This window comes from Coptis chinensis, chromosome 7, assembly GCF_015680905.1.
Source record: "Coptis chinensis isolate HL-2020 chromosome 7, ASM1568090v1, whole genome shotgun sequence".
NCBI lineage: Eukaryota > Viridiplantae > Streptophyta > Magnoliopsida > Ranunculales > Ranunculaceae > Coptis > Coptis chinensis.
Window position 1 is genome coordinate 24184233 of NC_141462.1, and position 25517 is coordinate 24209749.

The 25517-nt window shown below is 38.3% G+C and overlaps 1 protein-coding gene and 1 pseudogene across 1 annotated transcript; one reads left to right on the forward strand and one right to left on the reverse strand.

The window, feature by feature from the left end:
• Nucleotides 1-537: 537 nt before the first annotated feature.
• LOC147486722 (ribose-phosphate pyrophosphokinase 4-like) lies at nt 538-5763 on the reverse strand (annotated as a pseudogene).
• Nucleotides 5764-17755: 11992 nt separating this feature from the next.
• On the forward strand, nt 17756-24769 carry LOC147486723 (Protein kinase family protein). Its single transcript, XM_086572969.1, has 3 exons — nt 17756-18717; nt 18852-18914; nt 23513-24769. The coding sequence occupies exons 1-3, from the start codon at nt 17874-17876 to the stop codon at nt 24580-24582; spliced, it is 1977 nt and encodes a 658-aa protein (XP_086429095.1). The 5' UTR covers nt 17756-17873; the 3' UTR covers nt 24583-24769.
• Nucleotides 24770-25517: the final 748 nt, after the last annotated feature.

Below are 25517 nucleotides of genomic sequence, written 5' to 3' on the forward strand. Positions count from 1 at the left end.
GTACTATCTGGATACTAATGCAGAGGCATCACTACAACAGAGCATGGTTTTAGCAGCGCCATACTCCATCGCTAAAGGTGCCTTTGAAAGGGCAAAAGATCCGTCTGCAACGCACTAGATGGCGCTTTGCAAAGGCGTGGCTAAAAGTCGTCTCAAATACTCAAATGCAACGCCAAAGGTGGCGTGGCAAATGTTCCTAGTTTGTTCGCGGCCTTTGAGGGTGCCGCTAATACACTAATTCCGTTGCTACTTCATTTATTAAAATTAAATTAATTGCAAAATTTTTTCAAACTATTTGCGGCATGTATGCCACAAAAGAGAGCTTGTAACAACTAGGATGGCGTTGCAAAAGTGATACCTTTAGCTACACAACTAGGCGTCACAAAAGGCAACCTTTTGCAACACTATTTCAGTTGCGGAAAGTTTAAATATTTGCCTACATAGTGCGGAAAATTTAAATATTTAGCTAAACATTTGGCGTGGCAAAAGACGTCCAAAAATTTAGCCACACACCAAGCGTGGCAAAAGATGTCTACATTACTGTAGAATCAAAGCTTTTAGCTATACCAAAATTGTTGCGAATGATATAAACTCCTGTGCTTTATTTGGGACGCATTTAGCATTGCAAATGGTGCAATTCATACATATACCTGTACATTTCCATTTACATAATCCTGCCCAAAACAATTTTTATAGAACACAGTAACCCTATAACAATTCACCACAAATCATAACAAAATGAATTTCATTACTAAATCATTCAATACAAAAATCTTAAAGAATTCACATAACTATTTTTTTTCGAAAAAAACATCGCCTCACATAATCTTAACAACGCTCAACTAAATTTAGATGAATTATTCAAAACTAAAATTCCACAAATAATGTCTATAACATGCTAATTTGAGCAAAGATCCACTCGAGCTTCTTCTTGATTCTACTACTTCCGCATGCACCAATCGACCAATCTGCAAAAAAAAAAAAAAAAAAAAAAAAATCAATGTAAGTAAATTTATTAGAAACATTAATAAACCTAATATACACTCAAGTTGGCAATGCATGTGAAACTATGCACCTCCTATATGCGTAAATTGGTGCCCATGGCCAAAAGCTTAGAAAGAACTTATCAAAGTTATAACTCGATCACATTCATGAAGGTACAGATCAAATAAGAAGACAAAAATAGTCAAAAACTAATAGATTTTGAACTAAATTGTACATGTAAATGCCAAACCATTAAAAAACCTCGTGTGATAAAGTTATCACCAATGAAACAATAAAATAAGCAAGGCTAAACATTAAGTAAATCAAGCAAACAAGCTCAACTACAAAAAGCAGTTCCAATAGATGGCAGAGTCAGATGTAAAGGTATCGACCAACCTATAATGAGATTTTTAACCCCCTACCTATGATTTAGGAGTCAAGAAGTCCTGCCTTTGGCTATTCCTTCTATCCCTTGATACTGTTTAACAGGAGCGGAATATCCTTTGTCCTAACCTTTATCCTTCGGCTATTCCTTCTATCCTTTGCAACTATTTTAAAAGTACCAAGTTTTACTCAAAGAAGTTTATCAGAAGAAAATTTACAATTTCATACCTCCGATGTCCCATGGCCAAAAGCGAGAATCAGATATAGTGTTTCAAAAATAACAGAGGAATCTATATGATCATAGTTGTAGAGCTCCCCTAAGAAACGCATATGTGCAATGCGTCTTTGCTGAAAACTATAATCGTTCAACTCTAAACCCAATCTAATCTCCTCCAGAACCTGAAATAATCATAACAATCTATAAGAAAGCTAGGACAAAGTGAAGGTATACACATAACAATGATCAACTGATATAACTGAAGAACTGCAATTAATCACGTTTGAATATCCCTATTTTAAATAGTAACACTTGATTGTCAAGTGAAAGCCTAACTATGAGTGAGTCTGCATGTTGTGGTGTGTGATTGTCAAGTGTCCAAGAGCTCAACTAGTCATGGCCCCGGTGGTTGTATTACTAAGATTAAACATATAAACGAGAAAAATCTACCAAAATACATTTATAAGATAAAAATGAAACTTGTCACTAAATATTAAATAAAACAATATTAACTTTGAGCAACGAACTAAAGGTAGACAAGTTCAAGGGGGAGCAGATCATGGTTGATCCGGACTTAATTTGTTCACTTGAGAACTCTCTCGAATCGCTGGCCTAATGGATCTGTGGTCAGTTTTAACACACCGGATGATGTTTCCACCCGGTGAGTAGATGGAGAATGGAGGGTCGGATCACGCAAATTATAGGCACACCATGACCTTGGGACTATTAACATACCACCGAAATTCCCACAAGGAGCTGCTTGTGTCACTTCTCACCTACCTACGGCCACCACCCCCTCAGGATGACATCTTGCCGATTGTGTCATCCATACCCTCTCCATACAGAAAGAGTAGACCATGTATGTGCCGGGCTAGAAATCTATACTAAAAAGAACCTATATAGAGGTTCTTAGATCATGGGGTCCCAACCGCCCCTTAGAAATCTAACAAAGATAAAAGAACAAAACTCACCCTCTATTTTTAATATATTACAATACACTCACGGAGGTTACAAAGAAGTACTACCCGAGATGCAAGAGGCTGAGAACTCTACGACGAGAACTTACCAGAAAGAATACAATTAAGCCCTCATCTTTTGAAACTACATCCATGACTGTAGAACTAGGGCTTGATGGAGACGCCGCGCTCTCGCCTTCAAGGTCACCCTCTTCATCCCTTCCTCCTTCAATAATGATGGAAATCTTCAGCCCTAACAAAATTTCCAAATGGAACCAATTAGGGCCCGATTAAATGGGCTGCGCTTTGCATCTTGTTCAAGGAAAGGTTCAACTTCATTGAGGTATATGGATGATGAAAGCTGCTTGTTCCCACACTTCCTTCAGATATAAGCCCTTCCCTTCATAACCAAATGAGTAGCAAAAATTCAGAGCTAATGTCACAACAAGGAGAATACAGAGGGTACATTTATAAAGAGCAGATGCATCGACCGGCATAAGCGGACAAATAAATTACCACTCATCCAAGATCTTGCTAAGTTTCCTCTGCTTCCCTAAAAAGTGTTCCACGTTTTCATTTGCTGTACACATGCAATAGAGTTCATTCCATTATCAATAATTTATATGGGATAACACTACAGGGAAATATCAATGTCAGGCAGTGGATATGAAGCTAGAAATGAGATTTGAAGAGCACAAACAAGAAAGAGCATTTGACAAACAAATACTTCTATTGGGCACATACCACAAGAGTTAGGACTAAGGAAAAAAAAATCACAAAATAAGAATTATTAGTCACTTCATGACAAGGCTCTCATATTAGACTGAGAATTTGTCTCATTTATTATTGGAATCATACATCTCCCAATCTTGTTCTACCAAATTCGTCCTATTAGAACATTCATGTAATTAAACTTACCTTAAATAGTAGGCTTTGTATCTTTCTTTGGACCTTCTTTGAAGAGAACCGACAAGCCATTCTAATCAAAATGTCCGTAACTAGATGAACAACCAACGTCATAATCATAAGGTGAGTATCAACATAATTTACTCAAAGCCAGTGCAGATAGAAAAAAAACAAAATGATAAAACAAATCCCAAGACCTCAAGAATTCTAATCGATTATCTAAGCCAAGCAACAATTACATGCTTTTGCATCAAATCCCAACCCAAGTAATACACAAATTTTACAGATACACTTTCAAGAATTCTCAAAAAGTCAAATATGAAGTCGTCACCATGTTGTGAATGTTGTCCTTCCATTGTTGACCCAAGTACCGTTTTATTTTTCCCACAATCATATGTTTTGCATTGAGTTTTATAGTTTTACACAAAGGCAGAGGACAAACATCACACCATCACCAGAAAGCAGGACAGACAGAAAAACACGGACTCAACATCCCCAGAGACCCAAAAAATAACACCACCACATGCTACAAATGCTAAGCAAAAATGTAAAGGAATATTAAAAGAAAGAAGAACCAACCTGAAGAATGAATGTTTCCGACTTTTATTCTCTAGTAGTAATTTCAGATTCTACACCTGTAAAATAAATTAAAAGAACCAGCCAGAAAAATTAACCCAAAAAGAATCCAAAACTAAAACCAATTAACCCCGAAAAGAGTAGCAACCAAAAACTCGAAGCTTGGTCGGTTGATTGGCACTTAGTCCAATTGAAGTGAAAGTGTAGGGTGCTAAGAAATATATGCAATTGAATCTTTATTCTGATGGTTTTTCTTTTGGGTTTTCTTTCCGTCCTTATGCTCAACCGCCCGCCTTTGCCCAGTGCTCATGGCCTTCGGATAACGAGCCCACCTTCACAACCTATTATTTTTTCCACGCAGAACACTGATTCACCATTGTATTTCTCCACGAATCATATCATGGAAGATGCGTACTGACACCTAGCCTGGGAGACTAAGAAGGTGATAGCTACTCTGCAGGCCAGTAACCAAGTATTACATATTATGCCAAGGGAAGCAAATTGTAAATTGTAGGGCAAGAATAACAAAGCTTCTTCTTCGTAAACAATATCCATACAATGGAATATATATGTAGTGATGTAGGATTATGTTAAAACAATGTATCCTGACAAAAACTTCGGATTATTTTGAAACTCTAAATCCTGACAAAAACTTCTAACTCCATATTTTTTTTCTCTTCATAGAAGACTGGTGGTGATAAGCTTATGCCCCAAGCATTAAATCGTCCCCATTAGAACACCTTAATCCAAATTAAACCCTCCCCTTGCGATCGATTGCCTCGGATTTGAAGTGCATCCGCAATTGATCCCCGCAAGGCTTATAATTTCAAATGGGGCCCTGTTTTGCTATGGCTATGGTCAGACGGGACAGGAATTTGTGATCCAAAAATTTGCAAATGCCTTCTCGGATTCCTCTTCGTTTTTGTGCAAAAATCGCTCCTACGATTGCTTGGGAAACACACCATGGGTGACATAAGCGCTAACCTTAGTAGCACCATGAGCAGCCAACACTTTCTGACACTCAATGGTCCCTCCTGACTGAACCAAATCATCAACGATAACAACATGGCGTCCAGCAGCACTCCCCTCTTTGAGGCGAACAAATCTCTTATCACCTTCACGAACCTTCGTGCACACGACCATTGGAAAATGCTGCAACTGCTTGTAAAATCTTTTCCATGCACCATCATCTGGAAATGCAATGCTAATATTGTCAGCATCGGGAAGCTGGTGGAGACATTGTTTCAACAAAGGGATCCCAATCTCGAAACATGGTAGCACATGATCCCCGAAATAAAATCTTTCCCCGCAGAGCATGTATATCATAGATGACTAAACTAGTTGGACCACCCCGTGATATGGGTATATTTGACAATATTCGTGCCATGGTAAATGCAGTTGCTACATCCCCTTCCTCTTCCATGCGCTCAAAAGAACCAGTTGGAAAGAATGGCAAGACCAATGTAAAAGATGCAAAAAACACCTTGGGAGGGCAAATATGATGATAATTGTTCAAATATGACACATGGTGAAATCTGAAGGAAGCCAAAAATGCAACATGACGGCCTCGAATATCTTGTACATTGTTGATAAAAAGGTTTGGAAAACCATCATCAAAGCTCCTCCAGTTTATAGGCCCGAAGTTTGAATAGAGTCGATAATGTTGCAACTTTATGAGCAAGCTCTTCGGACTCAACCGCAAGAGAATAGTAGTACTTCTTTCTTCTTTGGCATCTCCATCTTCTTCACAACCTATTATTGACGAGAGTACAACGCATCTATGAACACCAACAAAATTCAAAAGGCTCTTTTATCGTCTCTCGTTGGGACCGGTTTTCAATATGGTGGGCGGCAAAGAAGAGAAAAAGATGAGAAAAATAAACCCAATTTAGGATTTTGGATTTTACTTTTTTATTTTTTGGTTTTTTGTTGGAGCGCCAACAATAAAAATAGGCCCGCCCATAAAAAAACCTTTAGAAAAAATTAACTCCCGCCCATAAAAAGCCCAATAGCAACGCTTCTCTAGCTGCAACACATACTACATCCAATAAAACATGGACATTTACAAAAGGTTTTTACAACAAAAGTGGGTCACAAATGATTGAGTTAACTTTAACAGCAACAATGGCGTGGTAAATGATAAAGCCCTCTATAAAAATTGCATTTTCTGTTTTTTGAAAAAAAAAAATTATAACTATTTGCCACGCAAGAGGTGTCACAATAGATAAATTTATGTATAGTTAAGCTAATAGCACGACAAACCTTTAGCAGCCCCATATGGCGTTGCAATAGGTGACCTTTAACAACAATTTTTTGGCGTTGCAAAAGGGTGCACTGCAAAAGACTCCTTTTGTTGTAGTGCATGTAGTATCAACTCTTTAGGAAGAAATAACCAGTTCAATCAGGGACAGAATTATTGGAAGCCACAAAATACAAATCAGAGGAATTTTCCTCCGTGATTTCGAATCGACCAAATCGGTTCGAATAACCGGTGATGCTCGGTTCCAAAACCGCCAAAGAACCATACGTAAATCAACAATCATACCGAACCCGGAAATACCAAGCCAACACAAACAACAGAGAGTTAGTACTAAATCTTATGAGTGGATATATTGCCCCTACGCCGGTCGAAAAAGCGGTTATCCCACATCCGGAAGAAGCTATCACCACCATTGTCAATGAGCTGAAACAGACAAATCAAAGAACCCAGAAGTTGGAGAATAACTTTAGTGTCATTCAAGGCCAGATAGGGCAAATCGATGCCGCCTTGACAGAGAGATCAAAAGGAACATTACCAAGCCCGGTGGGAGCCAAATCCGAAAGGAAGAGGTGTCCCCGCAAGTAGATAACCCGGAGATTACTCATGAACAAGTTAATCTTTGTCACCACTCGAGGTCGCAAGAAAGTTGATAACAAGATTGTCTATGAACCAGGAAAAGATTCTGTGGAGCCTAAGGTAACTTATGTCCCCACCATCCCACCCAGTTCTAACATTCCAGATATATCTAGTGTTGTGCCACCCACTGAAGTAACTGTTGAGAGAGAAGCTGAAGGAACTACTGTGAAAGTAAGTAAGAAGAAGCCATCACGAGTGACTCCACCTCTCACTCCACTATTTGTCACCAAGCCAACCGAAGCCGAAAGAAGAGAACCAATATTGAAGAATCCGCCAGCACCATTTCCTTCGAAACTAGTGAATACCATAAAAGATGACCAGTACAAAGAGATTTGCGATGTATTTCAGAATTTACAGATTAATATCCCATTTCTGACTGCCATCAAGCAAGTTCCCTCATATGCCAAGTTCCTGAAAGATCTAGTAAAGAAGAAGACCAACATTCTGAAAGAAGCTTTTATCGCTCAAAGATGTTCATCGTTACCCTACACGAAGAATCTATCGGTTGTGGAAACCGAAAGATCCCGGAAGTCCAACTGCTACATCGCAGAATTGGAGATTCTTTGGAGGAACAAGCTTTATTAAATTTGGGTGCCGATTAAAATCTTCTACCATATTTCGCCTCACGAAGTTGGGCTTGAAGGATCTAAAACCGACTGATGTTACTTTACAGTTGGCAAATAGATCAGTGAAGATACCTAGAGGACTCATTGAAGACGTCATAGTCAAGATCGAAGACTTCTATTATCCGGTTGATTTCATAGTACTAGACACGTAACCTATATCCGTAGGCGGATACCAATCATTCTAGGCGCACCATTCTTGGCCACTGCAAATGCACTCATCAACTGTCGAAACGGTAATATAACGTTATCCTTTGGTAATATGAGAGTCGAAACCAATATTTTCCATACTTTACAGCAACCACAGGAGGTGTGTGCTGTGAACGAGGTTTGTATGATTGAAGGCGTTAAGCGGGGATTATCGGACTCATTCATATCCTGCTGACGAAGTGTTGAAAGCTCTGACAGACTCAGACTATGAGGAACTTAGTGTTGAGGCAATGCCTAATGGACCATATAAAGAGTTTAAGAAGGAGCCGCCTAAGCTAGAATTGAAGCCTTTGCCGTCTACACTCAAGTATGTTTTCTTGGGAGATTTGGGAACCTACCCATTAGTCATTGCATCAGATTTGACTGAGGAGCAGGAATCCAGGTTAGTAGCACTTTTAAAGGAACACAAGTCAGCTATAGGTTGGACAATTGATGATATCAAGGGGATCAGCCCTATGATAGTTCAACATAGGATTCATTTGGAAGAGGATTCCAATACTTCTAAGAAACCACAGAGGAGGCTTAATCCGAAGATGAAGGAAATAGTTCGAAAAGAGGACGTCAAACTCCTTGACGCTGGCATTATCTACCCTATTTCTGATAGTCAATGGGTTAGTCCAGTTCAAGTTGTGCCAAAGAAGTCCGGAACCACAGTGATCGAGAACGAGAACAATGACTTGATTCCAACCAAGATTCAGACTGGATGGAGAGTTTGCATCGATTCTGTGAAGTTGAATAAGCGCATCAAGGAAAGACCATTTTCCATTGTCATTCATCGATCGGATGTTAGAAAGATTAGCTGGACAAGCTTACTACTGCTTTCTTGATGGTTACTCAGGATATTTTCAAATCCATATTCACCCTGAGGACCAAGAGAAGACCACATTCACATGTCCGTTCGGAACATTCGCGTACCGTCGTGCCTTTTGGTCTATGCAATGCACCGCCACTTTTCAAATGATGCATGATGAGTATTTTTTACGACATGGTGGAGAAATACATGGAAGTTTTTATGGACGATTTTTTAGTGTTTGGATCATCTTTTGAGGATTGCCTACACCATCTCTCCTTAGTCCTTAAATGTTGTTGCGATACCAACTTAGTTCTGAACTTGGAAAAGTGTCACTTGTAAAGGAAGGGATAGTGCTAGGTCACCAAGTTTCAAAGGAAGGAATTCTAGTAGATCGAGCGAAGATTGATATTATAAAGGATCTACCCAAACCGAGAACTGTCAAAGATATTCGTGTCTTCCTAGGTCACGCGGGATTCTACCGTCGATTTATCAAGGATTTCAGCAGAATTGCAAGACCGTTGTCACATCTGTTAGGGAAAGATATTGTCTTTGATTTTGATACATCATGTGTTGAAGCTTTTATGAAGTTAAAGGAAGCACTCACTTCAAAGACCAATCATTCGATGCCTCGATTGGAGCCACCATTTGAGATCATGTGTGATGCATCCGATTATGCTATAAGAGCCGTTCTAGGACAAAGAGACAAGAAAGTGTCGTGACGCGCAATCTATTTGCTAGCAAGACTCTAAATGGAGCACAGTTAATTATTCTACCACCGAGAAGGAACTCTTAGCCGCCGTCTATTCTCTTGACAAATTTCGACAATATTTAATAGGTTCAAAGGTGATTGTCTATATCGACCATCTTTGCTTTAAGCCATTTACTCGCTAAGCGGGATGCCAAGCCAAGATTGATCCGATGGATACTACTTTTACAAGAATTTGATTTGGAGATACGTGATAAGAAAGGAACGAGAGAATGTCGTTGATGATCACCTTTTAGATTGCTAGTGGAGAATACGGAAAGACAATTTACAAATCTGTGAGACTTTTCCCCGATGAACGGTTGTTCAAGATATATCGAAGTGCCATGGTACGCGACCACATTGCAAATTATCTTGTGACCGACAAGGTGCCATCACATTGGAGCAAGCAAGAAAAAGATTTATTCTACTCAAAGGCCGGATATTATTTTTGGGATGATCCATACTTATTCAAGAAGTGTTCAGATCAAATTATTCAAGATGCATCCCGACCGGAACAGAATCCATTCTATCATTCTCATCATGATCGATCACTTTCATGGGAGGACATTTTGGCCCTAACGCATCGCGACAAAGGTATTACAAGCTGGATTCTATTGGCCTACTCTTTTTAAAGATGCAAATATTTATTGCAAAGCATGTCCAAGATGCCAATTTTTGGGTAAGACCTCGAAAAGGTTCGAGTGGCCTCAACAACCGATCCTTATCTCAGAAATCTTTGATGTATGGGGTATAGATTTCATGGGACCATTTCCTCCTTCTTTTGGTTACACCTACATTCTACTTGCTGTGGACTATGTTTCAAAATGGATTGAAGCAGTTCCTATGAAGACCGGGGCGATCATAAAGTCGTGGACTTTCTCGAAGAAAAACATTCTACCAAGATTTGGAACACCGAGAGCCATCATCAGTGATAACGGTTCTCACTTCTGTAACCGTGTATTTGGGAATCTTATGGCAAAGTATGGAGTAATTCACAAGCTAGCTTTACCATATCATCCTCAGACTAATGGTCAAGCAGAAGTTTCGAATAGGGAAATCAAGAGTATTCTGGAGAAGACAGTAAATCCATCTAGGAAAGACTGGTCTCTTAGACTCCAAGATACACTATGGGCATACATAACAGCATTCAAAACACCCATAGGGATGTCGCCCTATCGCTTGGTATATGGAAAAGCGTGTCATCTACCTGTCGAGTTAGAACATAAAGCCTATTAGGCAGTGAAAGAGATGAATTTCAACCTAGATCAAGCAGGAGAAAGGAGGAAGCTTTAGATCAGTGAATTAGAGGAATTGAGAAGTGATGCTTATGATAAGTCAAGGATTTACAAGGATAAGACTAAAGCATTACATGACGTAAGAATTCGAAGAGAGAATTTGAACCAGACCGAAGGTTCGGTCTACAACTCGCGTAGAAAATTTCCCCGAAAATTGAGATCTAGATGGACATGACCGTTTATAGTAAGACATGTCACACCTTTTGGAGCTATTGAAGTAGAAGACATCAAGAGAAGGACTCGTTTCAAAGTCAATGCTTATCGACTAAAGCCTTTTCTGGAGTTACCTACTGGAGACGTGGAGGCCATTTTTCTCAAGGATCCGGTTTATCAGACCACTGTTGAAGCGGAAAATTGGGGTAAGTTACCTACACACCTTAAAGATTACATTTTATGTCTTGCTGAACCTGTTACTCTGTCTAGTTTAAGTTTTTTGCATGAAGAAGCCAAGCGTCGTAAGCTTGACTCCTTAGGATCTCATTAGTATAAGTGCCACTGATAGCCGGGCTCTCAGATTTTCATAACTTTTTATCCTTTACTGAGAGGAGTTGCAAGCGCCGGAGTCAAAGTCTCATAACTCTAGTAGACCGAGTATAAAATGTCTATGGGAAGTAAGCATGTTGTTGAGATATCAGTTTTGGAGTAGGAATTCTAGTCTTGAGGATCTGACTTTAAAAAACTCACATTACGTCTTAGGGATCTGACGTAAAAAGACCTACCTCCTGATCATTCTTTTGAAAAACTTTCGTTTTAATCACTTCATTTCGCATTACCGAAATTTTGATTAGGAACCCATGTTTTAAGGTCCGGTAGTTTTCAAACTAATGTTAAGATTTCCTTTTCCGTTATATGTTATTTTTTTCTATCTAAAAAAAAAAAAAAAAAAAAAAAATATGGGTTTGGGCCAAATCAGTTCACATTTCGGCCCAACAACTCATTCTCTTCCCCACACCACCTCAAAACCCTAACCTAGATTCGCCACCTCCACCACCACCAACCATTGCCGGAAATCAGTCGAGGAATCATCCTCTAAGAATTCCAAACCCAACCACTCAAATGTGCGTCTGGGACACATCAATTTTTCCTACCCCTTGCCCGTGGGCCTTAACCAAACCAAATTTTTTAATTTTTTGCATTTTACACCACCACTTCATCCCATTTTTATATATATCATTCACAACACAAAGCATAAGCTACCCACCATTGCCATTTTCGAAAGATAACATCAAATTTCACACCCGCCAAAATCAAAATTTTGAACTTGACTCGCAATGGCGTCAGGACCCCATAGGATTACACTAAAATTTCGTCGAGGGACGATCATCGACGACCGATGAAACGAATTACAGTTTTTTCTTTTTGGTTGTCGTTGTTCGTTTTCCTTTGTTTGATTATTATGGAAGTCTTAAAAGAGATACATCCGAGTTGAAGTTTGGGAATTTTTTTCGAAAAGAGGTCTCGACACACTTTGGAAATGCTATCTCGACGTTGAGTTGGGATGTGTTTTGTATGACGAGAGTGACTCATTATGATGAGGGTCTAGTTAGACAGTTTTTCGGTGCTATAGACCATTTCATACCGAGACGAGTGAGCTTGTGTTGAAATTTGAGACGAGGCGAGTTTAAGTTGACGAGGGAGATACTCCGTGAGTTCACCCAAATTCCGATGTATGAGGGGATGAGACACCAGTCTTCGGGAGGATTGAAGGATTACCATGGACGCGTCTTGGCCCACATGCGAGGTTAATCAAGCAGGCCGCACGAAGACCAAGTCTCTACGTAAGAACCAGCAGCTAGCATACAGATGGCTTTGTCACAACGTAGTAGGCACGGTGAGTGAGAACACTTTATACCAGCCCGGTCTACACTTGCTTTAGATGTTGATGACTAGGGACGTTAGAATCTGTATGTGTAGATTTATTCTTAGAAGGCTTTGGGGAATATGAAGACAAAGAAGGTGGAGCATTCTAAGATAGCTCCCGGTCATAGCCACAAAGATCATGGAAGGCTTAGGATTTAGATCACCTTTCGGATGATGAGACTCGAGAGCTATGATCCTAAGAGTATTTTGGCTACGAGGACCGCAGAGAATGGAGCTCGAGTACTTAGATGTGCAGGGGACAGCCGACGTACCAGTAGCTGCACCACACCCTACCGAGTATGATTTTGGAAACATAGCACCCTATCAAGCTATAGAGGATCGAACATGAGGGCTGCTATGATACATATCAGGGGAATGCAGGTTGTTTTTGAACATCAAAGGACTACCAAGCAAAGACCACCCATACACTTTCGGGATTGACGAGGTCGGAGATACCCGGGCTGGTAGTGTTAACGAGATTAAAGAGCGGGTAGGCAGGCTGGAGAGTCAACCGAGAGGCGGCCGAGCAGATAGAGGACGTCGTAACGTCGAGGCATACGAGTAGTTTTGAGCATTGTTTGCTTTCAAGGATTAGTTACTTTAATAATCCCAGTATTTGTTTTGTTTCTTGAACTAATGATATTTGATTTTCTATTTTGTGAGCTTAACATTTATATGACAGAGAAAGATCAAATATTGATATTCGGCATCAATGGTAATATCCTACCTTTTTCTCATCCATTTCATTTACTTCTTTATACATTGAGGTCAATGCATGCATAAGTAGGGGAGGGTGTACTTGAGAAATGAATTTCAAAATTAGTTTTCAAAACAAAAATATTTTTGTTTCTATATCGGTAGCATGAGAAAAATGAATTTTAATGATGAGTCTAGGATATAGATTCTATACTGCTTAGTGTTGAGTTTGATAAATAGTCGATATTATTGATTTCATTACCGCTTAGACTATTTATTATGCTCGGACATAGTTCTTATTGATAGAATTCCTTATCAAGGCACCACCATAGTACTTGGTCAGTTTTGTGTACTTTTGCTAGAAGAGAGATTTAAACCCCTAGTAAACTAGAAGTAGAATTTTTAGACTTAGCCGTGAGACTTGAGCTTTATACCCATTCTTTGGAGAGTTCTTCTGAAAAAAATCGAGTCTTAGTGACTCAACATCTTTCAGTTCTTTATGTCGTTGTAATATAGTCTCATTATTCATTAATTTGGTTAATCACTTAAGTGACATCAACTGGGAGATAGCCATTAGGTCTTGTAGTCTATTCGAAATAGAGTATCATACTGATAAGTCAAGTAGTGAACCCATTCAGCCTTTATCCCACCTAGTAGGACCATCATGTTAAACCCTTTTGAGCCTTACAATAAGCCATTTTCTTTCATAAAACCTTTACCCGTCACCCAACTCCAGACAAGGAGTATAGCCAAAATCTTTATCAACCATACCCATATGTTTCTGAGAATACGAGGGACACAAAGAGGAAGAAAGAGCACAAAAGGAAGATTACAAGAAAATACCAAAGAGATACAATAAAGACCATCATTCTGTTCTAAGTGAAAGAAGCTAGTGGAAAACAAGCATATCCAGTACTAATCAAGGATATACCACTAAAAAAAAAAAAAAAAAAAAAAGTTGAATGGATGGAAAAGCTAAGACAAAGGAAGAATTTTCTCTCTCAATATATAATTTAAAGAAATCTTCCAAAGAAAGAAGCAAAACCCTTAGTGTTTTTCGAAAACAACCTTAGAATCCTTTTTACCTTTTCTTCATAAACCAATACCCAAGCCAAGTTACAACCCATGACTTATCACTACAAAGATGGTACGAAGTCTAGAATAGGTGAGAGGATGCTAAAGTGAAGGACCCGACACTTCATATGTGATTGACATTCTTTCCATGAGACTACTTTTATTCAAGTCCGTTTTTTAAGGTAGTATGTGGGATGTTCAGATGCATTATTCTTTTCCCCACATACATGAGGTAAAATAGTAGACCATCTTCCTCGAGAGATTTTTTAGTATGTATGGTGAGAGGATTGAAAGTCGAGATTATCTACCTATGGTAAACTAGGGATTCCGCTTCTTGGATAGGAGAGTATAGGAGATTAACTAAGTACACACATAAGCCTTGATTAAGAATTTTGTCAATTTTTACTATCTCCCATCATAATCTATGAGTCTTTGCAGCAATGTAGTTAGCAATGGAGACCGTCTGTTGGAGTAAGCACTAAGTGGGTAAGGAATTTCTCTCTCTGAAAAAATACTATCATTCTTGAACATGTTATTGATTGATTTTGTGGGTATATCACCTGAAAACCCTCACGAGACTATAACTCGTCCTTTTTGGGGAACATAAAGGTTTAAAGCCTTGTTGCATATGGTAAATACAATTCGCGATGCCTGCGAAAAATGAGTTAGGATTTTATTTTTTGTTATTAGGATGTGATTTTGATCACTTATCTATTTTTTTATCTTATTTGCTAAGAGACTAGCAAAAGGCTAGTTGGGAGTTGTGATAAGTGCTCAAAAAGTGCTATTTAACCCTCGATTATGCCTCTTGTTTAGCCATCTTAGTGGACTAATAGTGTTTATAAGTTGTGTTTTAAGATTCTACGTAAAAATAGAGTTTTGTAGAATATTAGAGAAAATGGGGTAAAATGAAACAATTCGAGCATTAAGGATCACATGGGAGGCCCGTGGACAATCATGGAGAAGGCCAAGGAATTGGAGCTGTTAAAGATGCGACTTGGACCTATTTTAAAGTCTATTTGGAAGCCCAAGGCCAAAGGATTCGTTGTTTGGACCAAAGCCCGCAAAGAGGATAGAAGGATAGAGCGTAAGAGAGAAAAAATCGGCTTATGCGTGCGGGGACGATGTATCGAAAGTCCAAATGCATTGAGTGCGTCTGGGGCGATAAATCGAAAGTCCGTGACGCATTGATTAAGTCTGGGGCGATGAATAATGCGTCCGACGCATGAATCGACATTGTAGCCAATTCCTTCTCGTTTGAAGACGAAGTCGGACTCTGGAAGAAGTCTATTTGTATTAGGAAACAAATGACGGTTTGGAATGCTTCTAGAGCTCATTGTAACCCCTATAAATAGAGGACCTAAGTGCCTCATGTAATTGGCCAATTCACTTATATTCTTGTCTTTAACTTGAGGCGAGAGAGATTAATAATAAAAGATCGGTTTTAACTAGGTCGAGTCTTAATAAATTAGTCTTTCTAGTCTTATGTTCTTCAACTCTTCTTCTTCTTGTTCTTCCTTCTTTATGGAAGGCTAATCTTCTCCTTCAAGGGGAGAAGATGAAGCCGCTGCTTAAGGTTTAATGATTCTTCCGGTTCATGGTGTTCTTCAATCGGGTTAGTTCTTTATGTTTGTAGTTATTAGTTCCATTGCCCACACCAGGGGATGGAAGTATAAAATAGGGTTTATGTTTTGCAATATTAATATCATGCTAGTGTTCTTTACTTTTCTTCTAGTAGTATAGTTCTTTAGAGTTAGGGAAGTATTCTTTGTGTTGCCTTAGAAATGGTAGCTCGGGGGTGGGTCAGCCTAGGGAAGTATTCTTTGTGTTTGCCTTAAGTGGTGATTCATTGAATGGTCAATTCTATTAGGAAGTACTCCTTGATGTTGCTCTTGGTAATACATTGAATGGCTGCCCGAGCTTACATAAAAAGGAAAGAAAATATTAATAGCATAAACATAGGAACAACCTTAAGTAGAGTTAATTGTTAATGATGTTTCGATCCAAGAGGCATCGGCTTTTCGCTTTCGATTGCCTAATTGTAGTCTACTTGTAAGAAAAAAACCATGAAGCGTAAGGTCATAGATCAAAAGTATTGGTGGATTCTAATCTCTTGAATTCCCTCTCTTATAAATTCTCAACAGTTTTAGTTAGTTTAGCATTAGAATCTACAATCTCTACAATATTAGTTTTAATCCCTCAAACCCCCTTTCCAGTCCTGTCCTTCACATAACATACACTTAAAAGTGGAACGATACCCTACTCATCCTTTACTTATTGAGGGATAATTAGGTTTTGATATGCTTCTATTTGTTCAACGATCATCATCTATTTACATCACCCATCATCTCATCTACACACACACAAAAGAGGAAGTGTCAATACCTCAACATAATATATGATCAATAAGAACACCTATTGGAGTATGAACCTTAACATAAATACATAATGTATGATCAATATATAAGAATACTTATTGAACAATCACTGTTCATACATCAACATGAGCTATGGACAATCATTATTCATATTTATTTCGGGTATGAACAATCAATATTCATACCTCAACATAATGTATGATCAATAAGAACACTTAATTGTTCATACTTATTTGGGATATGAACAATCAATGTTCATACCTCAACATAATGTATGATCAATAATAATACTTATTGAAGTATGAACAATTATTGTTCATATCTATTTGGTGTATGAACAATCACTGTTTATACATCAACATGAGCTATGAACAATTAATGTTTATACCTCAACATAACGTATGATCAGTAAGAACACCTATTGGAGTATGAACAATCATTATTTATACCTCAACATGAATTATGAACAATCATTGTTCATACATTAATATATTGTATGATGTACATTCACCTATTTGGGTATGAGTATGAACACTCATTGTTCATAGCAAAACGACATAAAGGGTAAAATCGAAATATTTATTTTAAATCCTGACCATTTGTCCTTAAAGTTATTTTCACTCGAAAATTAATTTTCCAGGTTATTTTTACTCGGAATTTGTCTTTGAGAATGATTAAAAAAAATAGCTGGGTTTGAGAGTGATTTTCACTCAAAAATGGGCCCTCGGGACTAATTTCTTGTTCATATTATTGTCCGGCACATTTTTCTTCTTCTTAAGATATCACAATTATATACTTTTCTCTACCAAATCTTCAAACTTGATTTTCTCTAATTTTTATCTATTATGATTATTATCAAAAGTTTTAGGCACGTCTATTTTTCCTTGAATATATTAGTACATGTTCGGTGCAATACCAAAAACTTCGAACTTTGACCCATCTATTTGATATAGGCCGCCTGTAATAGACGACATGCCCTTTGATCTTCAACACCTACTCATCTACAAAAGACAAAGGAATCACCTTGCACGTTCAAAACAATCTCTATCTGGTATCAAACCCACCTAACAGAAATTTTTAAGGAAAACGAAAATAATCAACTTCAAAAAAGTCAATTAAGAAAACAAACTTTCAATCTTTCAGGCTGGAAAATAATGAAGACTACACAATCTTCATAGGCATAAACATTTTCTAAAGCTGCCAAAGCACCCTCGGTTTACCAAAACATTGACTACCATGACTAGTATCCCCTTCACACTCCCTCAAATATCGAAATATGCATGAATAGAACTCACTCACCACCTTCTAACCTCTTTTTCGAAACTTCTCATACTACAATGGAGAAACGCTTTTCTCCCTTGCTCTTCATGGCAGTAGCAGTGTTATTTCATGACGGGTGCACTATCACTATGGCAGCAACGCATTGTGAAAACTGTGGGTCTAACACGGTTCCATACCCACTTAGTACTGGACCTGACTGTGGTGATCAATCCTACAAAATTCGTTGTGATTCAGGTACACTTCGCTTCGACGCAGTAAATGGGACTTCATACACTATCACAACCATCAACCCGGAAATCCAACGGTTTGTGATTCAGCCCCCTAGTTTTGTAAGCAACACATGTGTTTCATCTGATATTAGAACCGAAGGACTCCAGCTCAATAGCAGTTTACCTTTTAATGTTACAAGTAGTAACACTATAATGTATTTGAACTGTTCAGATACTTTACTAAGATCACCATTAAATTGTACTTCAACTAGTCTTTGCCACAGTTACATTAACGATACAGTAGACGGTTCAGTTTGTGACTCTGCTCCCCTTTGTTGCACATTTCGCGCGGGTGGGTCTACTACTGCGTATCGAATCAGAGTAAGAGATAGTGGGTGTAGAGCGTACACAAGTTATGTGAATTTGGATTACTCTTTGCCAGTGAGTAGGTGGCCTAATCCTGGGTTGGAGATCCAATGGGTGTCACCACAAGAACCAATATGTAGATCACAAAGTGATTGCGAATCTGGGTCAAATTCAAATTGTGCACCGGATCCAGTACTTACTGGGCAAAGCCGATGCTTCTGTGACGGAAAATATAGATGGGATCCAGTTCGTGGAACGTGTGTGGAGAGTAAGTGTCCTATGAATCCTGTTTACGGTTTTTGTTTGCTGTTAAGGTTGGAGAAATGCTTAGATCTCATCAAAATGCAGATTATTCAGTACTAACATGTTCATGAAACACTGAATGAAATTTCATTTCTGCAGTTACATCTTGTCAAACTCCTGAAGGTTGTGATAAATCGACAAGCAGAACCCCTCTCATTGCAGGTGAGTTCCATTTTTTATGTTTTTTTTGAACGATAGCTATGGGGTTAGGCAGAGCCCTACCTGTATTCCTTAATCAAAATCTTACATACATTGTTCCTCTTATATCCTCCTCAATGATTTTAGACAATTGTTTATCTAGATCTACAGGGGCATAAAATACAAGAGTCTCCAGAGAGTCTATAACACATTTTGCTAATAAATCTGCAGCCCTGTTGGTCTCCCTATAACAGTGGTTGACCCTACTATAACTAAGTTTCTTCCTTTTGCTCCCGATAGATAGTACAATGTTCTAACAATACCATGGTGGTGTAGTCAAGCTATTAACTATACTCACAGCATTCATAGAGTCAGAGTACACTTGTACTTTGGTAATGTCACGTTTCACACACCTGTCTAACCCTACATCAATAGCCATTAGCTCCTGTTGAAGTATAGACCTCTTTGAGTTAGAGCCTATGTAGGCAAAATGCACTATGCCATTTTCTTTTCTTGCCATACCACCGAATCTTTGGTCTGAAGGAGTCAGAGATCCATCCGTGTTTAACTTAATATAGTCTGGATCCCATATCGATACGTGACAAATGTTTCTTATGTAGCCAGCTCGGACGTAGGCAAATAGGGGTGCCTCTCTGAATAGATGAACGTTTGTTCTAGGGGTGTGCACGGGTCGGTTTGGGTTGGGTTTGGGGCTAAACTGGTGACCGAACCGACCCTATCGGTTTATATTTTTTTTAAACCGAACCAAACCAGTTGTATTATACTAACCGAACCGAACCAAATTAATTTCCAACTGAACCGATATCCGAACCGACTAGATTATAGTTTAATCGATATTAACCAACCCGAACCAGCCAGTTTTCACATATTTTTAAATTTAATTATATATATATATATAGTGGGTTGATTCAAGTCGGGTTTGGGACTAAACCAACGACCAAACCGACCCTATCGGTTTTCATATATACTGAAATGAATTGAACCGATTAATAAACATAATCGACCTGAAACTAACCGGTTCGGTTTCTTGGTTTGGTCGGTTTTATACACACCCCTAGTATGTTCCACCGAAAACTTGTTTTAAAACAGAGTTCAGCGAATTAATTGGTTGTTACGTAGTCGTACGTATATGTTTTAATGTAAAAATTTTGCACTAATAATAATATTCAAACTCACCCCGTGTTCTCATGGTGGTCAAAGAGATTCAAGTGATGGCGTAGCCGCCTAGCCACTATAGCCATTATTATAGGAAAGGGTGAAGAGAAGCCTAATAGGGCCATATAATAAATGTAGGAGAATTTTGACTTAACCCCCAAAATTTGGTAGCGTTTTGACTAAACCCTCCATTTTTAAAATCGTTTGAGTTTTCCCTCCACTCCGTCAATTTTGTGTATAACAGACGTTGGTATTTTAGCTATTGACCATTTTACCCTTATGAAATAGACGTTGTATTGCCCCCCACATTAACACATTAAACCCAGCTTTTCAAAAACCCCCCAAATGTTGCCATTATTTAATTCTTGCAACTCTCTCTCTCTCGTATTTTACATATTGGCCATATTTTATTCCTTTCGTATAAATCTCATCTCCTCCTCGACCTTTTAATCTGAAATCAACACAAATCTCATCTCATTTTTATGGGCGGTGGCACTTGCGAGGTTAGTAACACAAATCAACCATCTCAAGTTCTATTCTCACACTTAATCTTCTTCCTGATCTTCTTCTTCTTCTTCTTCGTTGACTGTTTACTTAAACATTGGGGGGTTTATGCAAATAGCATATTAACGTTTGAAATTGAAGAAGAAAACATCATGAATATGGTAACACCTCCTGACTTCTACTATGATTATCAACAAGAAAATCATCTTGGTTCATGCATGCTCACTTTTGTTGAGCATACCATCTATGTTGTACAACCTCTTCATCAACCAGAAGCCCAGTCTTCTTCTTCTCCCAAAGGATGGATAATTAAAGTGAAAGAAACAAGGCCCAATGTATTTCAGTTCCTCGAGCCACTTTCTAGATGCCCAATTAAAGTTCTACCCAACTCCTTTCCAAAGATGCTCAACACACTGGACTTCAAAATTTATGTTATAGGTAAAGAATATCATCTTGAGAAAGCAGAATTTGAACGTGAGGGTCGAAAAGCAAAACAGTCCATGGATCATTTTGGTGTTAGGAAGCATGTTTTTTCTCGAGCAGCAACCAGTAGTGATTTTGTAGTCATGGCAATACATTCTAGTTGGAAATTGGTATTGTTCTGATCAGGTGATAATAATTGGAGTGTTATCGAATATCAAGAAGATAAGTTTTTTCTTGAGATTGTTGTGTTGGATTTCTTTGAGGGGATTACTGTTTCCTGTCACATTAGGAAGAGATCCCAGTAAGGAAGTTCAGTTTAATTTGTAGTCTGAGAGTGTTGTTAAGTTATGAGAGAATAGGTGAAATTCTTTGAATCTTTGAGGGGGAATGAAGTTGGGTGATTTGGGCTATAGGGAATCTGTTTATTTCCCTGGAGGTTCTACTTTCGATTCTAGATGCCTGATAGTTTTCTTTGGATATCCAAGGAAGTGAAAGAACTGAGAAAATCAGAGATTTGTCCAGGTGCAAAGAGCCTCACACCCAAACTTCTAGTTCTACCTCATAAGCAAATTGTTTTGATTTGTTACTACATTCTAAATCATCCTTCATTTGTTCAGATCGGGTATTGTCATACATCAAGATTTTTTTGGATATTCGAGCAATTGTCTTTGCTCATTTTGGCAATTTTTTTGTTATATTTAACTTTTGTATTTCATTGGTAGAATCTACTCTTTCAACAATTATAGAAAGCTTGGATTATGTTCAGTGGTATATGATCTTAAGATATTGGATATATGTTGAGTGGTATGATCTTAAGATAAGTTTGGGGGGTTTTCGCAAAGCTGGTTTTAACGTGTTAATGTGGAGGACAATGCAACGTCTATTTCATAAGGGTAAAATGGTTAAGAGCTAAAATACCAACGTCTGTTACACACAAAATTGACAGAGTGGGGGGCAAACTCAAACGATTTTAAAAATGGGGGGTTTAGTCAAAACGCTACCAAACTTTGGGGGTTAAGTCAAAATTCCTCTAATTTTATTATTTCAAAAAAGAGCGACTCTCACGGACAAATCGGCCGAAAAAGTAACTCTAGATGACACTTTTTGTTTTAATAACTCCCAAGATAAAAGTTCAAATTTATCCTTGACACAAAATAACAAAGACTTGGGTAGTTGAAAGGTCAAGTATACCCCTGAAGAAAAAAAAATAAATGTCCCAACCGAAACAACCTGGGGTATATTCATAGCTCATGACTATGAATTACAGTTTGGACTATGAACACTCATTATTTACTCTCTATAGTCCATAGTTCATAGCTATGAACAATGAGTATTCATAACTATCGAAATATGAACAATCACTGTTCATAGTCCAATTGTAATATGAAAAAATAATGTTCATAGCTACTAAACTATAAACAATAGTTCAATTGTGATATGAACAAAGAATATTCATATCTCATGACTATGAACAATATATCACCCAATTGTGGTATGAACAATGAACAATCACTGTTTACTGAACTATGAACAATCACTGTTTATAGTCCAATTGTAATATGAACAATCAATTGTTCATAGCTCATGACTATGAACAATCAATTGTTCATAGTCCAATTGTGGTATGAACAAATAATATTCATAGCTCATGATTATGAACATTGATTGTTCATAGTACAGTGCGTATGGACTATAAACACTCATTGTTCACTGTTCATAACTCAACAAAGTTTCAAAAAAAAACAAAACAAAACAAAAAACAAAAAAAAAAACAAAACAAAACAAAACAAAATAGCGTGTTAAGTTTTTTTATTTTTCTGATTTCCCTTGGTAATTCTCTTATTTTTAGACTGTAGACCTTCACTTTCAAGCGATTGTCAAAAGAAACAAGATAGCAAACCCAACAATAATAAATCTCGTGAAAATGAACGAGAAAGACAGAGAAGGAGTCTAGTCGATCGGTTGGAGAAGAAAGGGGTTTTGGGTTTTCCCACTCTCGTAAGTTTAGTGTGGTCGATCGGTTGGAGAAGAAAGGAGTTTTGGGTTTTCTCACTCTCGGAAGTTTGTTCTATTTTCAAAGAAAAGGGTAAAAGTGGGATTTTAAAAAAAGAAAAAAAGTCAGGCCAAATTAGTTTGTCCTTGAGGGTTATTAAATGGTATAAACTGGTTCGTGGGTTATTTAAACCTAAAAATTGGGATTGCCGAACATCTTGTCCTCTTGTCCTCTAGAGTTGTTTTGAAACTAAATTGTGCGTTATTTCTTGTTATTTCAATATATTGCTAACTTAGCCAAAAAAAAAAAAAAAAAAAAAAAAAAAAAAAAAAAAAACTTTGATAGGGCGACGAAGTTCCACACTTCCACATTAGGTGAGGTGTGCGAGGAAAAATGGGAGCTAACAGTAGATTTTGGATAAAGTTGGCTGCTGAGGTTAAACAATCCTAAACCCTATTATCGGATAAATGCCAATTTGGTCACTTTTTCTGATTTGCTGACCCATCTGACTTTTAAAAAATGACAGGTTTGACTACTGGTTTGGCTGCTGTACTGGTTTGGCTGCTGTACTGGTTTCTCGGATACAAACGACACAGGCAGATCATAGAAGCTCAAGAGCGCTTGACAAGAGAGCGAGAAGAGATCCTAAATTACAACAGTGGTGGCAAGTCCGCTAAGGTCTTCACAGGGAAAGAAATGAAGAAAGCAACCAACAATTTTTCTAAAGATCGCCTCCTCGGTGCAGGGGGATACGGCGAGGTATTTAAGGGCATTCTGGAAGATGGTACTATCATAGCTGTTAAGTGTGCGAAGCTTGGAAACACAAAGGGCACTGATCAGGTCCTCAATGAGGTTAGAATCCTTTGCCAGGTGAACCACCGCTGCCTTGTTCGCCTTCTTGGCTGCTGCGTAGAGCTTCAGCAACCACTCATGGTCTATGAGTACATCTCAAATGGAAATCTTTTTGAGCACCTTCACTCACTCCACCCGGGGATGAGAAGTTTACTAGCCTGGCATAGACGACTAAACGTTGCCCATCAAACTGCCGAAGGCCTTGCATACCTTCACTCCTCAGCGGTTCCCCCAATATACCATCGAGACGTGAAGTCAAGTAATATCCTCTTAGATGAAAAGTTGAACGCCAAGGTAGCTGATTTTGGACTCTCTCGCCTGGCAGAGACTGATCTGAGCCACATATCCACCTGTGCTCAGGGGACATTAGGTTACCTAGACCCTGAATATTACAGAAACTACCAACTAACTGATAAGAGTGATGTTTACAGCTTTGGCGTCGTCTTACTGGAGCTGCTGACTTCACAGAAGGCAATAGATTTCACAAGAGGGACAGACAACGTAAATTTAGTGGTTTATGTTCAGAGAAAAATGGATGAAGAGATGTTGATGCAAACTATCGACCCAATGCTCATGGAGGGAGCCAACAAGGTGGAATTAGAAACTATAAAAGCATTGGCGTTTCTAGCATTGAGTTGCTTAGAAGAAAAAAGACAGAACCGGCCTTCAATGAAAGAAATTGCCGAGGAGATTGAATATATCATGAGCATCAAATCATCTGAGGACATAGAGAAGAAAGTTTGACGAAGGGACACGCAGTTGCAGCCATTTAACGTTGATGGGTTTTCAGATCGCAGATTTAAACACCGGTTGATTGTAGTTCGTAGATATTTCATAGTTTATAGAGAAAGTACGTAGGTGTCGTTTTCAGAGTGTAATGTCATAAAACCATAAATAATTAAATATAATGCTAACAAAGAACCAAGTAGCCTACGCTGAAGTGTGCAAATTAGTTCCTGGGAAATAACTGCTATACTATCTGAGACTATAAAGCAACATCCACTGAACTTCTAGTGTTTTGCGTGTTCAAATAGCTATTTACTTTTTTTTAAGTTTTTGGATGATACTAAACGGCTCCTACACCTCAGCTACAACAAATGCTCCACTGGAGGTACATCACTGGGCTAATATGCCATCCAAAAATGGAATTGTGCTAGCAGTGACAAGAAAACTCAAATAACTTCACAGCGGATTCATGTTTGAATGTTTGAATGTTTGATGCACATTAACATAATGTAAAAAAAAAATCTAACTTCAAAAGCCAGGAATCTTACCAGCACATATATATTGAATCCAACTCCAACCCATCTATCTAATAAGCTAGGGTTTTTTATCCCACTACAAAACAAAATAACACACAAAGGACGGTCGAGATCTGTTTGAGCAATATCTAACGGTCGAGATATGCGTTCTGATTTAATTTTTGAATCGGGACACTGACAAGGAACGGCTCCCACTTGGTTATTTTGGCTTTGTTTCCATCGGGGTCGCGGGTTTGAGCCCAATAAATCTTATTAAAATTCACTCACTAAAAGCTCGAGAGTGTCAATCTCAAAAAATGGCAGACGGCGGCAAAGCAGTTACAACCTTGAAGTGAAGGATCCAAAATCAATCTTTGTTTTCAAGTTTAGGACTCATTTTGGTGGTGGCAAGTCAACTGGTTTTGGTTTGATTTATGA

Coding starts and splice junctions, on each gene's coding strand:
- LOC147486723 (XM_086572969.1), top strand. CDS start 17,874: ATGAATAGAACTCACTCACCACCTTCTAACCTCTTTTTCGAAACTTCT. Junction 18,718..18,851: donor TCGTGGAACGTGTGTGGAGA/GTAAGTGTCCTA, acceptor TCATTTCTGCAG/TTACATCTTGTCAAACTCCT. Junction 18,915..23,512: donor CAGAACCCCTCTCATTGCAG/GTGAGTTCCATT, acceptor AAAAAATGACAG/GTTTGACTACTGGTTTGGCT.